Source organism: Plutella xylostella, chromosome 8 (genome assembly GCF_932276165.1).
Source record: "Plutella xylostella chromosome 8, ilPluXylo3.1, whole genome shotgun sequence".
NCBI classification, from domain to species: domain Eukaryota; kingdom Metazoa; phylum Arthropoda; class Insecta; order Lepidoptera; family Plutellidae; genus Plutella; species Plutella xylostella.
Window position 1 is genome coordinate 837,929 of NC_063988.1, and position 20,186 is coordinate 858,114.

At 35.8% G+C, this 20,186-nt stretch overlaps 1 protein-coding gene and 1 long non-coding RNA gene across 3 annotated transcripts in view; one reads left to right on the forward strand and one right to left on the reverse strand.

Annotated features, from left to right (window-relative positions):
- Positions 1–2,596: 2,596 nt before the first annotated feature.
- LOC105384336 overlaps positions 2,597–20,186 on the reverse strand; it is a 71,766-nt gene continuing 54,176 nt past the window's right edge. Inside the window, exons 5-6 of the mRNA XM_038114819.2 lie at positions 4,662–4,799; positions 2,597–3,713 (exon numbers count right to left, since the gene is read on the reverse strand). Of these exons, the coding sequence (XP_037970747.2) occupies positions 2,676–3,713; positions 4,662–4,799 (1,176 nt within the window). The 3' untranslated portion in view covers positions 2,597–2,675. The remainder of the gene's footprint in view (positions 3,714–4,661; positions 4,800–20,186) is intronic.
- On the forward strand, positions 9,366–9,930 carry LOC125488900. 2 transcript variants are annotated; one of them, XR_007266570.1, is made up of 2 exons: positions 9,366–9,435; positions 9,676–9,930. It is a non-coding gene; the product is annotated as an uncharacterized LOC125488900 (long non-coding RNA). The 2 variants fall into 2 exon arrangements; XR_007266571.1 differs by having other exon boundaries at positions 9,369–9,499.

A 20,186-nucleotide genomic window follows, 5' to 3' on the forward strand; every position in this document is an offset into this window, starting at 1 on the left:
TCGTTGTACGTAAGTACCTACTTATTACTCCCATGAGTGAATGCACATTACAACGCCATCTGTTTATAACCTAAATAACTAGCCCTTGCTGAATTAAACAGATTACGCCTACTATCATAGCTCGTATACTGAACTGTAATTTTGCTACATTATATTATTGCAACCCCCCAATAGATGTCGCTTTTTAGTAGAACATTTACATGAACACTGCCATCTGTTGGAATTTTCCGGAACTCGAGTTTCAGTCCCTCAGCCATTGTGCTTCATTCGTTTGTTCCTTCATAATCTTGGTTAGTAGGTATTTTGGTAACCGTGAAGGTATTTCTGTGGCTTTCCACCTCCATCGCCTCTTGAGAGGTCTCTTATAAAATGGCATGTAATACAGTAAACACATGTACGTTCTAGGTGCAGCTTTGTTACACCAAACTTTGCCAAATATTTAGGAGTTCAATACAGAACAACTTTAGTGTTAATTTCTCCATTCTCGGTTAGAGCATAACCAGGGAGTAGTGGTTAACTTTTGACACATCTGTCATGAATTTTATATGGAGATGATGTTTAATTTATAAATCAATCCCTGTCGGTTAGATAACCGATAATGGAGAAATTGGCACTTAGTTCTACTACAATTCGCGAAATATAATATGTTTTCTTTAGAAACTTTGATAAGCCATTTTTTTTTGCGAGGTTCCGAAATTCGTAGATTAAAAGTTGTTCAGAATGACCCTCTGAGTCACCGGTATTGATTTCCCTTCCGGCTAAGCATACTTCTTTTGCAACACACTGTATTTATAAGAAAGTAGCTATATTTAACTGTATAAAATAAAACACGAAAACTTATTATGTTTTAAAATGAGTTTAGATTTATTTATAAAATTAACGGTAAATAAAATTATAGTATAATAAATTTGTTCACTTAATGAACTGATACACAAAATTATACACTCATTATACATAAACTCTGTCTTTTTACATGTTTGCGTCTTATAATTTTTATAAGTAATTCAGGTAATTTGGCACGTAAACTTTTCGTTATTTTTCAGGACGGCATAGACTACAAATAAAGTTACCAATTTCAAAATAAAATTGGGTTGTTATTTAAAAAATCGTATTAAATTACAAAAAAAAACATCTGATACTTTAATCTTAAATACTACGTGAATCAGTATCATTCACAAATTGATTCTAAATTTTACTGTTATTTGTGACTTTGTATAATAGATGTTGATATACAGGGTGTAGGTACTGGCCGAATTGAAGTAGATACTTGTTCAAAAAAGATTAGCTCACAAATATATTTTTCGGCCATATTATATTATTACAAAAAATACATGTACATCAAAGGGATAGGATAGGAAACATTTACTAAAATTAAATATGGTAGCATGCAACACATATCTGACGACTTTCCCATTCCTATATTTTAAGACTTACTTTTAATAATAATTAACAACAAAAAATACATCGACTTTGAAGCTCATTTATTACCAATAATGTGAGGCTTAAGATCTCATGACTATACGATGATGCTTTACTGTTTTTTTTAACTATTATTTTTGCCTGAAGCTTTGTCCATAGATAATTATCTATTTATACATAATATAATATTTACCAGTCTACATCAATCCACCAACTTGTTAACAGGTAATATTTAATAACAATATTAGTACTAGTAATAAAAACTTACCTACCTAAACAAAGATTGATAAAAAATAGTAGCAGTTTAAATTTTTTAATTAAATAAACATTTCTACCTACGTACATGCCATGAGTAGTCAACACAAAGTACCTACCTAGTTTTATAAAACCAAGAAAAACAAGCTCTATCGGAATGGAATTCATAAATATTTAGTAGTTTTCAATGGTAGATTTTACAAATTGTTCCTATTCTAAAACTAAAAATCAGTATCTCTATACTAGTTTCCAACCAAACTTATTCTTCAATGGCGAAATCAAAACATTTAAGTTTGATTCTTTTACTAGATACCTAACGGAAGTCCTAAAACTAAAGGAACCTAACCCTTACACAATGTGATAGATCATCCTTTGGAAAATGTATTTTCATAATAATTGATCTGATTAACTTATTTTTTATTGGCTAAAGCTCAATTTTGGTGTGTTACATTTAAATTAAAATGTTAATATTACAGTATCTGTAGTTAGGAATCAATGTCAAATATTTATTTCAAAATTTCATATATACAAATTCAGAAAAATACTTTCGAATATTAAATACTCTATCTTAGCTACTTCGCCGACCAAAGCTATAATCTTCACTACATCACAAAATGCATCTTACTTTTACTTCCTCATACCCCGATTGTTGATTTGAGCCGCTGTCACAAATATCTTACACATCACTCACGGGCAATGAAAAGGTTCCACTGAGAAAATCACCAACTTATACCTAAACGGAAAAGGCTAGCTTAATGATGACTTCTGAAACATTGAAGTACATTTAACAGAGCATCAGGGTATTACCAACGAAAAACGGTAATATTTTGTTAAAATTTAAATGGAATCTATGAAAAAATTGGGCTTGTTTGATGTCCGCATTTTGTGAGTGGAACTTTTTCATTGCCCGTCAGTGTAATTCGCGGAAGCAAACGATTATCGAAATTCTGCGGAACATCACATGTTTGAATTAATTAATATTCTTACCGATCAACTTCTTATTAACTACTGCCGTTCTCGTGTTTTGGGGATTCTTCCTCAGTGATGGTGATCATGGGTGGCGGGTTGTCAGCGTAGGTATCGCTAGGAGACACTTCGTTTGCAAACTTCTCGAATTTCGGCGACCCCGTCGGTATAAGGGCATCTTTCACCGATTCGTACATTTCCGTCCTAATAATAGGAAGGGACGCTCTTTTTCCTTTCAACATCGCGTTGTTTATAGCAGTTTCATCTTCTGTGATCGTGTCCATAGGTGCCGTTTTATCTATAACTGGTTCGGGAGGTTTCTCGTTCTCCAGCCTCATTGGTAAGCTATCGGCTCTACAGAGCTGCTTTTTAGGACTCTCAACTTTTTCCACCACATGGATGTCAGTGCCGTTTTCCAACTTCTTCTCCATTTGGTCATGGATGTGCTGCAGACTGACCTCCCTGGCCTGCACGTCAGATAGCAGTGGTCCGTCGCTCGACCCCTCGATACAGTACCCAGGCCCTTGCAAGGCATCACTTCCTATTATAGAATCCTGCTTGAATATAGCAGCAGTAACCACCGGCTTGTCAGGGTCAGTTGGTGTCTTAGCGATAAGAGGTTCGCGGGAGTGATCGTGGATGATTCCGTCGCCTATATACTCTTTCGGCACATCGTAACCGGCGTAAACTGGGTATCCGAACGGGCCTTGTTCGTAGCCGACCTGGCTTCCGTAGGAGTAGCTGGCATTGTGTGATCCTATAGACGACATGCTGAGATCAGAAATTGACAAACCAGTATTGGAAAGGGCCAAACCTTTTCCCTTCTCAAACCTGTCGCTGCTTCTCTCGCTTCCTTCGTCAATGCTAAGAGTTTTTACAATCTTGTTGTCTCTTTCTTCCGGGACCCGATGTATGAGGGCCTGGTTGGTGGAGATCTGCGGGTCGTGGGCCGGCGAGTTCAGAGACTTGGAGCTGGAGCGGTAGACGGCGGACTGCTGGACCTCCACCACGAAGATGCCGTCGTTGTCGGGGGAGTACTTCATCTTGGTCTCGCGCCCGTTTCTGGTGATGTCCTGGAACGTAAACGAACGTCTTTTGAGTATTGTACTTCGACAGCACGAAATAAATACTTGCAATGGTACAAGAACATTTAGGGTCTTGCGAAAGTGATATAGTAACTTAGTAAGCTAAAAAGCGGTGACTCATAAGTACCCTTCTTTTAACGTTAACACCCTGAATATCTGTGTTGTATGATCAGGATGTCTATTTCCATGAGTGTGTTTGCCGTAGATAATAAACAGCGGAAGTTTGGAGGAAATCGTTGTGTATCTGATTTCCCGAATGCATTCGCATACATTACATACGTACGAGGGTACATTTCACATTTCACCTTTCAGCGAAGCAACCACAAAGCAAAACAAGTTTGTTTTTGCAAAAATAGTATAGTGCCGCGGAGATTCACTAATTGACAATACCGCACGCTCGTACAAACATAACTGAATAATGCGAACTGCAGGTCGCTTGCTCTCCATATAGGGTCAAATTTTATTCGTGGACCTACCAGGTATATTTAATTCCTAATTATTATACTCTATATATTGACTATGACTTTAGTGAAAGAGATCTGTTAGCAATGTGGATATTAGGTAATTACATACATTACACTCACGACTGTAATCCCCAAAGGGGCAGTCAGAGGTCTCTCTCCTTTCTCTGAACATTTATGTTGGGAATTTAGGTATATTGTGTAAATCGTAATTATTGATTCCTTTTTTAATAGTCAGGCCTCAAGTCAAAAATAGGCCTCTGGGAGATGAATCCCCTTTCTGGACGTCAAAAATAAAAGTTAACGTTATCTCGCATAGAAAGTGGCGCCTAAAACGGAAAAAAACATGAAACTTTTGACAGATAACATATGCAAATGACAGAAAGGAACCATTTTTTCGTTTTCTTAAATTGCAAAATCCATTCGAATCTCGGACAGGTGATAGAGCTCATGATGAAGAATATCAGCTACTTACACTCCTTTCCTCCGTCTCCACGATGAGGTGGTTGTTCTTGAGGGTCATGGTGATGATGGAGCCGTTAGCCGCCGGAGCGTCGCAGTCGGTTTCGAGCGTGCGGTCCGCCGTGTTGGTGGATGCGTCTACGGACTTACGCTGGAAGGAAGGAGATATGGAAGGTTATTGACTGGTGTATGGAAGGAGCTTTCCTAAGTCGTGTATCACCTTCACATTCATAGAGCTTTTTGTCACTTTATAATATAAATTACATGGTTATAGGTAGGTATACAAATTTTGAATTTTTGACTGACACAAGAGTCTACACTCCTGTGTTTCGAAGCCATTAAATTTTGAAACGTTCTCAAAAATACGATCTACGAGTTTGGGGGTTAGTATTTACGTCGGGTGCACCCTGGGAGAGACGCTAGTCTGTCCAGCCAATCCTTTCACCAGGGTGATAAAACCAAGTTTATTGTATCTGTAGTATTTATCATTGATACGGCAAGAATAATGTTATGGTCTGATGAGATGGCTAATAGATGCATGGACCTCCTCTGGCTTAATTACAAAGTAAGTATGACATAAATCGATCATAGGGGTTTTGCTTTAAAGAATATGACTACAAAAATTCAATTGGGCGTTTTAGTTACAGAGAACTGTATAAATAAAATTAATTTTAGTCATCTATACGTATTTTGTAAAAAAATCCGAATTTCGCTGAAATCGGCTTATTTTGAATACAATTTCTGTTGGAATTCCACTATAAATAAAACGCAATGTAAAAGTTAATTTGGAAAAAGGCTAAAGCTAGTGAAAAAAGGAAAAAAACGAATTCTACAGTGTTTGTAGGTACCTAATACTTTGCCTGCCAGACCAGCATTGCGATTCTATAAAGCTAATTGTCAAAACTCGATTCTGAATCCGGAGTGAGTTTTCAAATTGACACACCGAATTTCGAGATTTTGACAAATAATGTATGAGATGACATATACACTGTGAAAGGTGAAGGGAGAATGAAGATCGAAGGGTTCTACCTTTTTTGGCTTAGGATTTATTTGCCTAATCTCATATTGCATAGTAACGTTTGGTCAAAGTCTCGTTTCGCCGAAAATCGTAAGGCATAATTCTCTTTTAGTAAAAAGTTATTTCGCATAATCTTGTTTAGCCTAATAATGGTATGGCCAAATCTTGAATAGCCTAATAATGCTATGGCATCGGTTATACAAAGTAATAATATTCGTTTGGCTTTAACTTAGATGGAGCGTCTCCCTACATAGCGCAAACTGGTGCCTTGTATTGTGGCCGCTATGTGGGAAACGCTCCGCTCCGCTTCGCTGCGCTCCGCTTTGCTTTTGACGAAAATGTGCACCTAACACGCTCCTCCTCGCTTTGCTCGTCGTCGCACCTATCTTTAGGTTTCGATCCCATGGGGTTTAATGGCGTTTGTAATCATTATAATGGTCATTCACTTTCGATATTTTGATCATTCAATATCGTGATTTTCGGGATGTAGGAGAAAAATACCACAATTTGTACATTTACAACATACTTCATATAGTATTTATTAACATATTAGGAGAAACAAGATTATACCAATACGAACAATTTGAGCAAACGAGACTTAGGTGTTTCAAGTTTGTGCTAAAAGAGTTTTAGACGAAACGAGTCTTATGCCACATAAGTCTTGGCGAAGTGATGATTCTACCAAAAAAGTTTAGACCTTACGAGTTATGCGAAACGAGTTTAGGGCAATAAAGATTAGGCGAGATGAGGGGAACCGAGATCGAAGTCAGATGTCGATTTTACAGAATCGCAATGCAGAACGCCTGCGACATATCCAAATAAATTAAAATGATACATACTAGGTATACCGTGGAAGTAGATTCCATGAGATATACATACAATTTATAATTTTGTTAGATTATTGGAATGACTGCCTAATAATCATTATTCAGGGGTGAAGAACCTTAGGCATTCAGGTTTATAGCTCTAATGAAGCGAGGCCAGGTGTTGCCAACCTTTGTGAGTGGAACTAATTATGCACTTTACTGAGCATCATTTTGAAGGTTCATTCCATTTTGGATTCCATTAAACTTTTTTGTTTTTAATGAATGATTATGTTAGAATTGATTGATTGATCGCAGGAGAGTCGAATTCAAATTGATCGTTATCAAAATAACGAAGGATTTGTTGAGATGATTAATCATCAGATTTTTAAATGATTTTGAATACAATAAAATTGAATAACATAAAAGTACATATAATGTTAACCATAATATTGGACATGAAAATCAACTAGGTACTAACCCATCCAGGGAATACAACAAAAAATTGCAATTATACAAATTTTACAATAATTAAACATTTCAGTTTCTAATTAGTAATTTTCCAATGGCGATTTGAGTTAAAATTCCTGTAAAATATTAACTTATATACTTACTTATAACCAAAATACACAACAAAGAAGCCATAACTGCGCGTCGCTTTCTAAAGCCACCCTTCTAGTGTTCCAAAAAAGGTCCCCTAGGTCCCAAATTTTAGTCCTAAAATTGTTGCGCCGGCGCAGGGTCATTGACCGGTCGTCGCCCCGCCGGTTCGGCCATTTTTATTATTTTTTGGTCCTCTCGATGCGCGCTGCACTTTTTAGATACACCTACTTGCTGGTGAGACTATCTAACGACCGCACAGCGCATGGCATAGAGTGGGCCATTATTTAGTGATGTGAGATATTTTTGCAATGGTAATTAATTATGTTGCTGTGGTTGAAACTACCTTTTTCATGCTGTAAGTAAGACCCGTGAAATGAAAACCTTGATCAAGGACGACCCGAGTTCCAGTCTCGACCAACTGTGTCATATTTAAGAATCACGGTCCGTGACGGCGATAATAGCACAAAAATCTACGATAGTATTGAATTTAATCATTCTATAGAAAAGAATTCAACGCAAAGTACAAAATAAATAAGTTTTGTAATATAAGTTTTTTAATATTGAGTGTGACTATCGCAAAGGTAATATTATTATTAAGATGTATAATTAAGTAACTAGTCATAACAAGTCAAGTAAGTAAGTAACATATATATTATCTCAAATTGTCCAAGGAAAAAACTTCAAATAAATATTTTTTCAAATGGGTCTGCATATAGGATCCATAGTCTGCTTGTCTGGTAGTGTTAAGAAACAAATTAGTTCAATAGCTAAAACATCCTATAACCTTTCTATGAATAAGGGGATAAGTCTAGTAACTTATTATTGTACACTTTTCTATATGGGCTTATATGGCCTGAAACAAAGCAAATATTATCGACTCCACCGCACCGCTGTCCCGCAGTAAATTCGGCGACTCAGTACGTTGCTCCGCGGCCAGTTTGACTAGATTTTTGGCGGCTGCAGTTTTGCTCGCTTTGCAATTGCGATGTCCCCCCCCCCCCGCGCCCCGCGCCCACTTCCTCCCCCCGCGCGGGTGTTCGCTCAAGTGTGGACGGGTTTGGCCGAAAATTTGTCTTGACTACCTATGTCTTTGGTTCATGGTTTGAGCAGGAATACTTTAAATCTTCTTATAGAATGTGTGTGTACGCTAAACTGATGTATACATAGTATGAATGTATACGCTAACAGTTTTGCAGTTAATTTCTAATATTCAAACATTATTAAAATTACCTTTTCCTCAGATAACTTTGTACTTTGGAAAGTCGACTGAAATCATTGCCCTAAAACACATATATTATGTACACAAACAACACTCAAGTAATCTGACAATGGTATCGATTCTGAAGGGCGCACTTCCTAATTTTAAAATGAGCTAAAATCTCTAAATTTAACTGACAGCGCTAATTTTTGCTATTCTGAAGGCAACAATTTTAACGGCCAACTAAATTTAGAAGGCTCATTTGACGTCTTTAAAATGAGTGTGGCCATGTACTTAAGGATATTACAATCGAAAATATCGATTAATTTTTTTAACCTTAAAGTACTCCAAATAAATTTAATTATCCTAAATAGTAGTTGAAAAAATTAAAAGAATTAAATGCCCTGCATTTATATTGGTTTTCATGATAATTTCAATTATTTATGTAACATATTCATAATTCATTATTTCAACTGGTAACTCTGGCTAGAAAATGCTTCTATGATGTTCTATGTCAATTTCCGAGTGATTAAAAAAAATATTATAGAGTAGAGATGGGGTAAGTTGATAAAATAGTGGGAATAATCGAATATAATCGATTATTGCACTGGAATATTTTAAACAATAGTTATTCAGTAAAGTATGTAGGTAATAAGATCTACGTCTATGTGTTATCCACAATATTTTATGTAAGTACTTAAATGTTTAATAGTTGATTATGATGATACGTTATACTTAAGTAGATGACTGTGTAAGGGATGATATTCATATAAGAATATGAAAAGTATCGAATATTTACAAAAGCACAAATACCTTATCAGTACTTACTTATTTCCAATGAGTACGTATTTATATTTACCAAAAACCCATATGATTATAATAAAAGTACCTACCCAGGAATCGATACAGCATCGATTATTTTTTCATTCAAGCATAGTTCGGAAGCAAGTAACATTGCACTAGGTACATCTCTATGGCGCATGCGCGCTGGACTGCAAGAGAGGCGCGCGCCGGCGCGGTGCCAGCCATCACATCACCGCCATATTGAATTTTCCGCCGAAAAGTTTGCCGCTATTTTTTTAAAGTATTTTTGTTAATACAAAACAATCATCTATTATAAATTATTATGTTTGTGTTTGCTATATGCAATTGTAAAATCGATAAGGTGCTTGTGTGCAACTTTACGATTTATTTTAGGAAGTTAAAGTTAAATCCTACGTAAAATCTAAGTAGGTAAATAGTTTTATCACTTGGGCATCTGGTTAATAACTATCTGGTTACTTATGTTTGTGTTCTAGCGTTTTCGTTTCTAATATTTAAAGTTTTGTGTAAATAGGTACCTATAAGGATAAGCTTATTCTGTCAACTATCCATACAACTTACCTATACTTACTTTATTTTTCAGTGACAACAACAATGAAAATGAAAAATCAACCACACCCATAAACTAAACATGAAACGCTGGATACAAGATATTAATTCCTCTCTGGGACAACAATACTAAAACGACCATCAGACCACCTAGTTACCTACCTACTAACTAGAAGGATAATGGAAATAAGATACAGAAATGAAATCAAGCAATTGTGTATATTGGTGTCAGAAAAAATACTCAACCAGTGTGTGTTATTCACCCAAATAAAGTTTTACGTCCATAAAATGTATTTCTTCTTTCATAAAAAGTAATAGTATAGTAGTAAGTACCTATATAGTTTCTTAAAGTCAGGCATATTTTTCAGGTAAAAGGTAACCTAGGTAGGTATAACTTGTTTTTTCCTGTAACAAAATAGGTAGTTAAATATTTGAGCTATGTAAGAATATCTTGGATAAGGACATTAGCCCAGGAGATCAAGTCGATCAACATGAGCTGGCCAGAAGTTGTGGCTGCTGCCTCTGATCGTCAGAAGTGGAAAGCTGTAGTTGTGGCCCTATACTCCACTAGGAGTTAAAGGACTTAAGAAGAAGATGTAGAGACCACTTTGAGTAAAATATTCTTATAAGTTGAAAGGGGTAAGTGGAGAGTTAGATAGGTACACAGGTAAGTTAGTTAAGGTTAAGGTGTTCCTCATGTATGTATAGCCGGTCTGTTTGGAAGAGGAAAGCCGAGGTGTTAGGGCTTGTGTAATCCTAAAGTTGATCGGTGTGTTGATAAATTTTTAGACCTAGAACAATAACTTAAGTTGTTTTAAGCAACCCGGTTCATGCCTACCTTGTCAGTAACACGTTTTTCAGTCATTCAGTCCAAAGATCAGAAATAATAATATGACAAAACAGAGTCACTTTCACATCGTAGTTTCGCAAAAAATAATAAGTTAGCGTCGTTGCAATTAGCTTTACATGCTTCAACAACACATCAGCTCTAAGTTAAATCCATATTTATGCACCTACAACAACAATTTCCCATATATTTCACGGTTTTACTTTTAGAAATTTTAGTATAATTTTAACAGGCACCTGTTTAGACCCCTTTTAAATTTAGGAAGAAAGTTGCTAATTTTAAGTTGACAGCGCTAAAAATGGCACCTTCAGAATACCAATTCGACCATCTAACCTAAGTTGAATAGTTTTAACGCTGTCAGATTCAAAATTTAAAGTGACGTCTCTAATTTTGGAGATAAACGGTGCCTTCAGAATGCCAAATAAATTTAGAGAGAATGTAAGCGTTTTTTGACAGCGTTAAAATTAGAATGTGCCCTTCAGAATCGATACCAATATCTACGTTCTACGCAATGTTGCCAAATATTAAAATTTTCGGCCACAATCAGCCGAAGAAACGTGCCTTTTCACGAAAGGCCGAAGATGTAATCTTCCTCCATAACACCTCGCGCTGCGCCGCCACGCAATCATAAAAATGTATTATGAGTTTGTTCGTGTATTGTTTTTTGCCTTTCAAATTATATCGGGACAAGAAGAAAGAAAAAAATTGGATATAATATATTATACTTAGTCAAAACATATAAGTTAAAAACGATCGTCATAATTTTGGCATTGATCAAACGATAGGTACTTGCTATTTATTGATTAAGAATTAAAAGCTTAAAAATTATTTTTAAGCTCACCCATACTAAGGGTGAAATGTACTGTACAAGTCACCCTTAAAGAATAACTTTACTATTTATATAAGATAGACAGACTACGACCCGAGTCCAAATATTTTAAACAACTAAGTGATACCCACTAATAAATTTATTACACAAACTAGCTGTTCCCGCGAGCTTCACTTCGCCTTAAAAAGTTTCCCCGTGGGAATTCCGGGATAAAAAGTGGCCTATGTTATTTTTCAGGGTCTAGACCATATGTATACCAAATTTCATTTAAATCCGTTCAGTAGTTTTGACGGGAAAGAGTAACAGACAGACAGACAGACAGACACAGTTACTTTCGCATTTATAATATTAGTTAGGATTAGGATAGAGAAGTCAAAACCTAAAGCCAGAGAGGGCTTCACATTAGATACACAAATGCAAAACAAAACAAACAACAACAAAGAAATACACGCACAGAGTCAGAAACTCATTTAGAATATTAAATAGGTAGAAAGAAAAACCATTTTCCACATTATATTACGTTTGCTTTGAAATTGGAAACATCTTTATGAAGGTTGTTTTTCTAGAGGTAAGGCTGCTTTGGGCATTTGTTTATCATCATTTTTTTTATTTATACCCCCAAATTCATAGAGCTTTTTGACACTTTACAATAGGCTTAAAATTGACGTTGCGATATACGAATTTCAACCTTTTCACTGACGTAAAGAATCGAAACTCGTTTGTTTCAAAGTGTTCAAAGTGTTAACCTTGTTGTAAATTTACAATATATTCTAGTTCTATAAATTTGAAGGTTAATCTTTTTTGAATATTCAATGCATTATTGGTTCAGTGGTCAGCATCGCATATGAAAGAAGGAAAATACAGTTTCAAGTAAAAGCACTTCACAGAATACAGAAATACTACTTAAAAGTAAGTATACTCAGTAACAATAGAATGCGGCTACATCATCGTATCGTAAAAGAGTTTATTTGCCCATTTTATCACCGAGATAATTTTATTTCTAGACTCATATTGTCATAAAAAAAACATAAACTTGTACTTAAGTCTGATTTATAAAAAAAAAACATTATATTTTGCTTTAAATAAAAATATTATATATTTTGAACGTGTCAGAATTTTATACGACCAATGGACCGATCCTATCTGTGATTCCGCTAAATAATAATTGTGAAAGTCACTTCATAATTTCATAAGCTTCGAGCTCCCCCGATAGAAAAAACATGGTTCGTTTTAGGTGTTTTAGTTTAGCTACGTAAACTTTTTATTAATATTTTATTAAATCCTTTAGACCTGAAGTTGTAGAGAGTTCAGCTGAGTTATGTCAGATACCTTGGGAAGGCTTAAATAATCTCACAACAAAGATTAGCGTCAGTCGCAGAAACGGATCAGCGACCCAAATACTCTAATTTTAAATATTTTACTGAAATGCACTATCTTTTCAAAATCACTATTATTAGGTACTAGCTGTTCCCGCCAGCTTCGCTTCGCCTTAAAAAGTTTTCCCGTGGGAATTCCGGGATAAAAAGCCTATGTTCTTTCTCAGGGTCTAGACCATGTGTGTACCAAATTTCATCCAAATCCGTTCAGTAGTTTTGGCGTGAAAGAGTAACAGACAGACAGACAGACATACAGACACAGTTTACAGCAATCGCCAAAAGGGTTATAAGGGTGACTCGAAAGCGAGCTACGTTTGTTCCTTAGAGTTACAGCTTTTAAAATGAGTGCAATGCACTCTGGCATTTTAGTACCATGTGCCAAATTCAACTAAAATCTAAATGTGCAGACTACCTAATCCAACATGTTTACACATTGATAGCATTTTTTTATTTTATTAAGAGGGTTTTTTTTTATAGAAGTTGTTATGTTCCTTGTTTCTATTTTATTATCAGTGTATTAAAGTGCTTAAGAATTATAATATCTTGATCATCTTTATGCCCGACAATTAAACACGACAGTTTATAAAAAAATAGAATAAAGCCACAATACTTACATGAAGAAATGATAAACACTCTGTTGATATTTACGCATCGCTTCACTGAAATTATGTCATCAAAGATTGCTGTGCAATTTCACAGTTCTCGGCAAATAAAGTAGTGTCAATTTGCGGCCACCCTAAGGCTGGCTTCGCGTCGTTTAAGATGTGTGCGGGTGCCCTTAATCGCTGCGCTTTCGTCGGCTTAACGACGAGCAATGAGGCGGCTCAGAACATAATTACTGAAACATTAGTCACCGTAAACCGTTTTGTAATGAACTTTTGTTTCACCAAAATACAGATTCACCCATAGTAGCACCCGGTTCTTAATAAAAAAATATAGGAACTCGTAACAAATTTACAAACAAAGTAAGTTCTAAGATTGCTAATAAACGTGCGGCTAGGATAATTCAGATACCAGTACAGTTTATTTAAAAGCTTCAGTAAAAGAATTCGGATTTAAGTAGTTTATAAAATGTAAACGTCAAACTTGCAACATATTTTTTTCGACCAGAATTTAAATAACCGCAAAAAATGCCTTAATTTTAGCATTATCGCAAATATGCCACGTTACCGCAGTCGACCAAGAAGAAGGCACTCTAATTGATCTAAATTGCTGAAATTGCTATAACTGTAGATGGCATGTGTATTGTGTGACTTTCCACAGCAGCATTAACAAAATTTTCTGTAGAATTTTCAACACTCATGCAGAAACATACTTCATTCCATCATCACATCCCCAGTGCTGGGACATGGGTCTCCTTCCAATGATGAATTAATGGTTTAGGCCTAGTCCACCACGCTGGCCTAGTGCGGGTTGTTGGACCCCAACACAAGCAAGCTTGTGCTGAGAGAGTTGTCGGGTAAGTGGGCAACCCGACTGTCAGATGTTTTCAAGCTGCCCGAAGACCTCTGACTAGGCTTAACGACTGCCGCCGAAGCAGCAACCGGGACCCACTTAGGTACTGTATTTTTGACGTTTCCTTATGTCTGGTAAGTAAAGTTGGTTTTCCTTTGCAGTCATCAAATATGTATGGGATTTCGAATTAAAAAAAACCAATAATAAGATGGACAGAGTATAGTGCCATGTGGTGCTTAACTTCAATGATCAGTACGATCCCTGAAACTAGCTTGACAGACGCTTTCACACTTTAACAGCTATGCAACCTTAGTAATATACCAACCATAAAGTACGGAATGAAAGCCGACCACAAGATTCCTTCCACCACCGTGAGTCAGATTCCAGTAACTCCATTGTCTCGGCCCGCGAGCTCTAACCTCAATACTGCAGCCTCCTTAGTGCGATTCCGCTAAACCATATGCCCAATACGACAATGCTTGTCCGTTTTCAATCGAACAATCAAAACTGTTTATTTGATTACTTTTTATTTATTTTTTTTTATTTTATTATTTTAAGATTAACAAACAATAGTACATTATATTTAAGCTCATGGTATTATACACATTAAATAGTAACAAATGTACTACCAACACAGTTAACCACAGATTACCAAAAAAGTATTTTATGAGTAAATTATACAGTTATCTAATTTAATTAAGTAGGTAATTATTTAAACTTATAAAAAGAAACATGTAAACTAAAAGAGTAAGATTTAACTTAAGTGACTAAAGAAAGAAACTGAAGAAACACCTTTTTTAAATTTGAAAAGTATTCAGTAACAAAAGAACATAAATATATGGATAATATTAAATAAATATATATAGCAGGCAGTAAGTTTGTACATATACATTGTATAAATATATTTACAATATACTAAATGATACAATATGTGAATAATAATTATTGTGATGACGTTAGGTTTTCCAGAGTATCAATAATATGTCTCCTATAATTACTTGGCTTACTTGATATGATGTCAATACTATTAAAGAATTTATTATAAGAGCTTGCTAAGCGATTAAATGGCTCACGTTTACCGGCGTTAGTGCGAGCTGTTGAGATAGCGAACAGCTGATAGGGATGGGCTGCCCGCGCTGGAGTCGCCCGGCTGGGTACACAATAACATAATTTATTGTTCAGGTCAATGCAGTCATATTTGGAGTGACAAAGGTCATATAGAAGCATAGCATCTAGTAAGGTGCGTCGATTTTCTAGGGATAAAATAGAGTAATTGCTGAGGAGTGTTTTATATGGCATACGTGAATGGAAACATCTGTAATGCATAGATCTCAAGAATTTCTTCTGTACCATTTCAAGGGCTGTGTTGTATTTATTATAAAATGGGTTCCACACTGCTATGGCGTATTCAAGCTGGGATCTTACTAGCGATTTATACAAATGAAGAAAGGTAGATGGCTTTTTAAAATGTATGCTAGATCGCATGACAAACCCAAACATCTTAAACGCCTTACTTTTTATTGACTCTATGTGAATATCAAGATGTAGTTTACTATCTAGTATAACACCTAGATCTTTAATTGAGTTAACCCTATCAAGAGCAGAGTCACCCAGGCAATAAGAATAAGTTTTTTTATTGTTTTTTTTTTGTGAAAGTTATTACCTTACATTTATCTATGCTAAGTTGTAGTTTATTTTCAATACAATATTCAGAAAACCTATCCAGATCCTGTTGGAAGGCAATATGATCGACATCATTTTCAACTATGTGGTAGATTTTTAAATCATCTGCATATAGTAAATACTTACAGAATTTAAAACATTTGTGAATATCATTTATAAATAAAATAAACAGCAGAGGTCCCAATATTGAACCTTGTGGTACACCTGAGCTGATCGACACTGGTTTGGACTCATGTCCATTTATGACTACCCTTTGAGTACGATTGGTGATATATGATTTAAACCATCTCCAAAGATTACCTCTTATACCATTGAAGGCGATTTTATCTAATAGAATTTTGTGGTCCACTCTGTCAAAGGCTTTTCTAAAATCAGTATAAATGCTATCGGTCTGCTTATTATTATCTAAACTTTCAAATAAATAAGAGGTGTAAACTAAAAGATTTGTAACGGTAGAGCGTTTTTTGACAAAGCCATGTTGTTGAGTCATGATGTTATTATGCAAAACAGGATAAATTATAGAGTGGACAAGCCTCTCAAAAAGCTTTGACAGAGCAGACAGTATTGAGATAGGTCTATATTTGTCTACTTGCCCTCTTGGACCTCCTTTATGAACTGGTGTGATGTTTGCCATCTTCCAGATACTAGGAAAAACACCTTCAACTAGACATTTATTAAATAAAATATGTAAAGGTTTAGTTATAGAGTCAGCAGTTTGTTTCAGAAATATTGGATGTATTCCATCAGCCCCTGGGCCCTTCGTCAGATCTAATTTCTTTAGTTGAATAAATATTTCATTATAAGGAATATATATCTGATGTAATGTATCCTGAACATCAAACTTGTCAATATCAATTATATTATCAATAGTATAACCGTTTGACAGGCAAGAAGGTTCAAAAACGGATAAGAAAAACTCCGAGAAAAGCTCGCATGTTTTCCCAGGCTCGTTAGAAACAATGTCTCCGTATTGAACTGTGCATGGAATATCTGATTTGCCTTTTAGATTAGAAATATAAGTCCAAAAGTACTTCACATTACTTACACATACATAAAATACATTTACAACTAATTAACATTAAGTAGTGGCTTAATCGTTATAAATGGTTTTTATAATAAGTATAAGTGAACACTGAAAATCTAAACTATGTAGTTTAAAATAAAGTACCTATATCATAGGCTTCAGTTCCTTCCATTCGACACTATAAAATAATTTACAATTGCCTCGCACAGTATTCAATAGCAATAATGAGATGTTTTAAGAGTACACGTAATTTTTTATTTAGGTTGCAAATTTTTTGTAACTACTATTTTATTTCTATATTTTTTGGCCATGTTACGGTGAAACTGTCGAATCCAGGATCCAATTCAATCAGTATACTTCCTTAACATCTGTCAAGTAACCTCTCTTTCGTACTAATACTAATATTGTAAACCCATATTCATCAAATAAATATTTCTATTTCTAATTCGTGAATTTGGACTTGCGGTAAATTGACGTCCACCAAGTTGAGTGGTGAAATTTGATTGTTTAGCAGAACAGGCCCGGTTCAGTCTGCGCGGTGTAACGGTACTTCAGGTTTCAGCGTCCCCGGTCAGGGCGTGACCAGGAAATAACCGTGTCGGTTAGCACGCGTTTAGATTTTGGGTATGTACCTTCCCCCCTTGGAAAAAAATAAGTACTTATTGTAATTTTTACCTCTACTTTATAAGCTCATCAATACCCATACATATCCTTGTAATTTTTTTGCACTTCCTTACTTTCTGCTCCTGAATCTCCTGCAGGTTGACTGGTAGAAAATGCTCTTAGCATTAAGTCCACCAGATTGTACATCTACTTTTGTAAATTGTGCAATAAAAGTATAAATAAATATCCATAAGACTTATCAAGGAGAAACCGTGCGACTGTGATAATATAGCCACTTTGTATGCAAGAAAACTAAAACTTTATTTCTTTCGTTAAACTATCAAACCTGTACTGTACATACTGGGAAAAATTTAGTGCAGCATTGTAGCTCTGCCTACCCTCTAAACTAGAGATAAATAAATTAACATTAGTACGTGGTTGACATAATAATATCCCGTTGAGTACTTGTGACGTTATAGGGTAAGCGTCTACCTATCGGTATCGTATGTATCGGACCTAACGGATTGTCATAAATGTATGCACGCACTTGTGTGAATTTCTATACAAAGAATACTGAATGCGATGCGTCCGTTGCGTGCGATGCCGACAGGTGGACGCTTACCTTTATTATTATTATTATTATTTAACTCTTTATTGTACAAATATTACAAACTCTTTAAATAATATTCCGCGAAACTCTCACACATGTCCGATTCGCTGACAGCTCCCGGCTGAAATCCGATTTCCTTGAAAGCCTTCAACGTGAAACAAATACGTTTTTGCTGGGATAATCTTTTTCGTCTCCATATTAGCACATATACTTTCTACATAGGTTTCTTTTCAAAACCGGAATTGCTACCTAAAAATTTGTAAAAAAAATGAAACGAAGTCCTCTGATCTGATAAAAGCAAGCAGTTACAAGTGTTTTTTACCTATTAGATAATCGACAAACACCGATAGTTGATTTAAATTTTCGGCAATGTGTCGTATTCATAACTCAGGGTGCTTAGGTACATAGTGAATCGGGTTCCCTGTATCTACCTGTATACCGGTAACCTGATTATGCGAAAGCGCTCACTCACGGAGCATTTCCTGGATTTTTAAATGTCATGAGCGCTACCGATACAGGTAGATACAGGGAACCCAATTCTATAATTATGTAAGCACCCTCACTATCGAAAACATTACGTTTATTAATCTTCCTTCCCCCTTTCGATATAATTTCCATATTATGAAAGTTCTAGAACATACTTCTCCTAAGTCCTTGGTAACTGAGTACCTTCCCTTGGCCCACTTTCTCGCTAACAAAAAGAGTAATTTTCTCCATAACGAGTGTTTATGATTGGGACTGTCATCGATGTCGAAACACAAACACAGCTCGGGTTTCTAATTAGCAGGTGGACGACTGGTGCGGACTTAACTGGGACCTCCGATTGGACATAAAACTCTTTTTTTTTTCTTTAAAACTTAAAGATTTCTAGGAAGCTTCGCTTCGCATCACTAATGTTTTTTTTTATCTTTTACATTATTTTTCTTGAAATGATAATGAAGCTTATGTTATAGGTCGACTACCATTTTATCTACTTAATACACAATATTTATAGTTTACCCGTGAAAGAGTACCGTCTATACTTGCAAACATTCGCGTTTATAATTTTAGTAGGATTAAGTTAGCGTCCAGCTTACGGCGTCGTAGGTACGCAACGGACGCATCGCATTATTGGCATTCAATATTTTTTGCATAATTCATACAAGTGCATCCACTCCACCGGCATTGCCGATGCCGTTTCTCCATATGTTTATGAAAATCCGTTTAATCCGATACGTACGATAGAGATAGGTGGACCTTAAGGTTTGTATAGGGTCCATCACCTGAGTCCCAGTGGGTCCAAACCCAGCCTGGCGAGTAACGGGTTTGCTTACGTACACAAAACGTGAACGTGCGTAGTATTGTTAATGTAGATATTATGTAAGTTCTGTTGTTCCTTAAATTAAACTCTTTATTGGTTTTAGCCTTTATGAGTTTAATTGGTTTCAGCTTGCTTCCTCCTCTGTCGCCTGTGTGCAGGGGAGGGGAGGGGGGCAGGGTAGTTCATGGGTAGAATATTTGGCTGTTTATAAGTTAGTTTTAGACGTGATGGGGTGGTATTATTAATAAAACAAAGCTTTTTCATTTCTTAATGCCATATTCTTAGTATTTTTTCATGAAAATTATCAGTTCAGGCGATCAAAATAAATGTCACTTTGGGTCTTAAATGTTTTCCCGTCTTTAGATTATTCATTCAGTTGACAAAAAAAAAACACTTCCAGAATACAGTTTAAATGAATAAAAGTGTTGAATTTAATCCAAATAACAACACGCAATAAGTCTGTTCAGGCGGGGTCACTCTCTAAATCAACGAACGAACAAACACAAATTTTCACGCAATCAGCACGCGATGGAGCCGCGGATCTCCGAAGCTTCGGAAAAACATAACTGCAGCTGTAACCACGACTCTATAACTTTGTATTAAGCTCCAATTTCTCCATACCATCTCCAAATAAAATTCTTGCCAGATGTGTCAAAAGTCAGCCACTAATACCTGGATAAGCTCTTACCGACTATGGAGAAATTGGCACTAAGCGTGCCGATTGCGTCACAATTCTTGTTCATTCGGAGTGTGACTCCCCTTTGCGTGGAATATTTTCATTCATTAGTGGATTGATAGAGTGACCCCGCAGTGCTCAA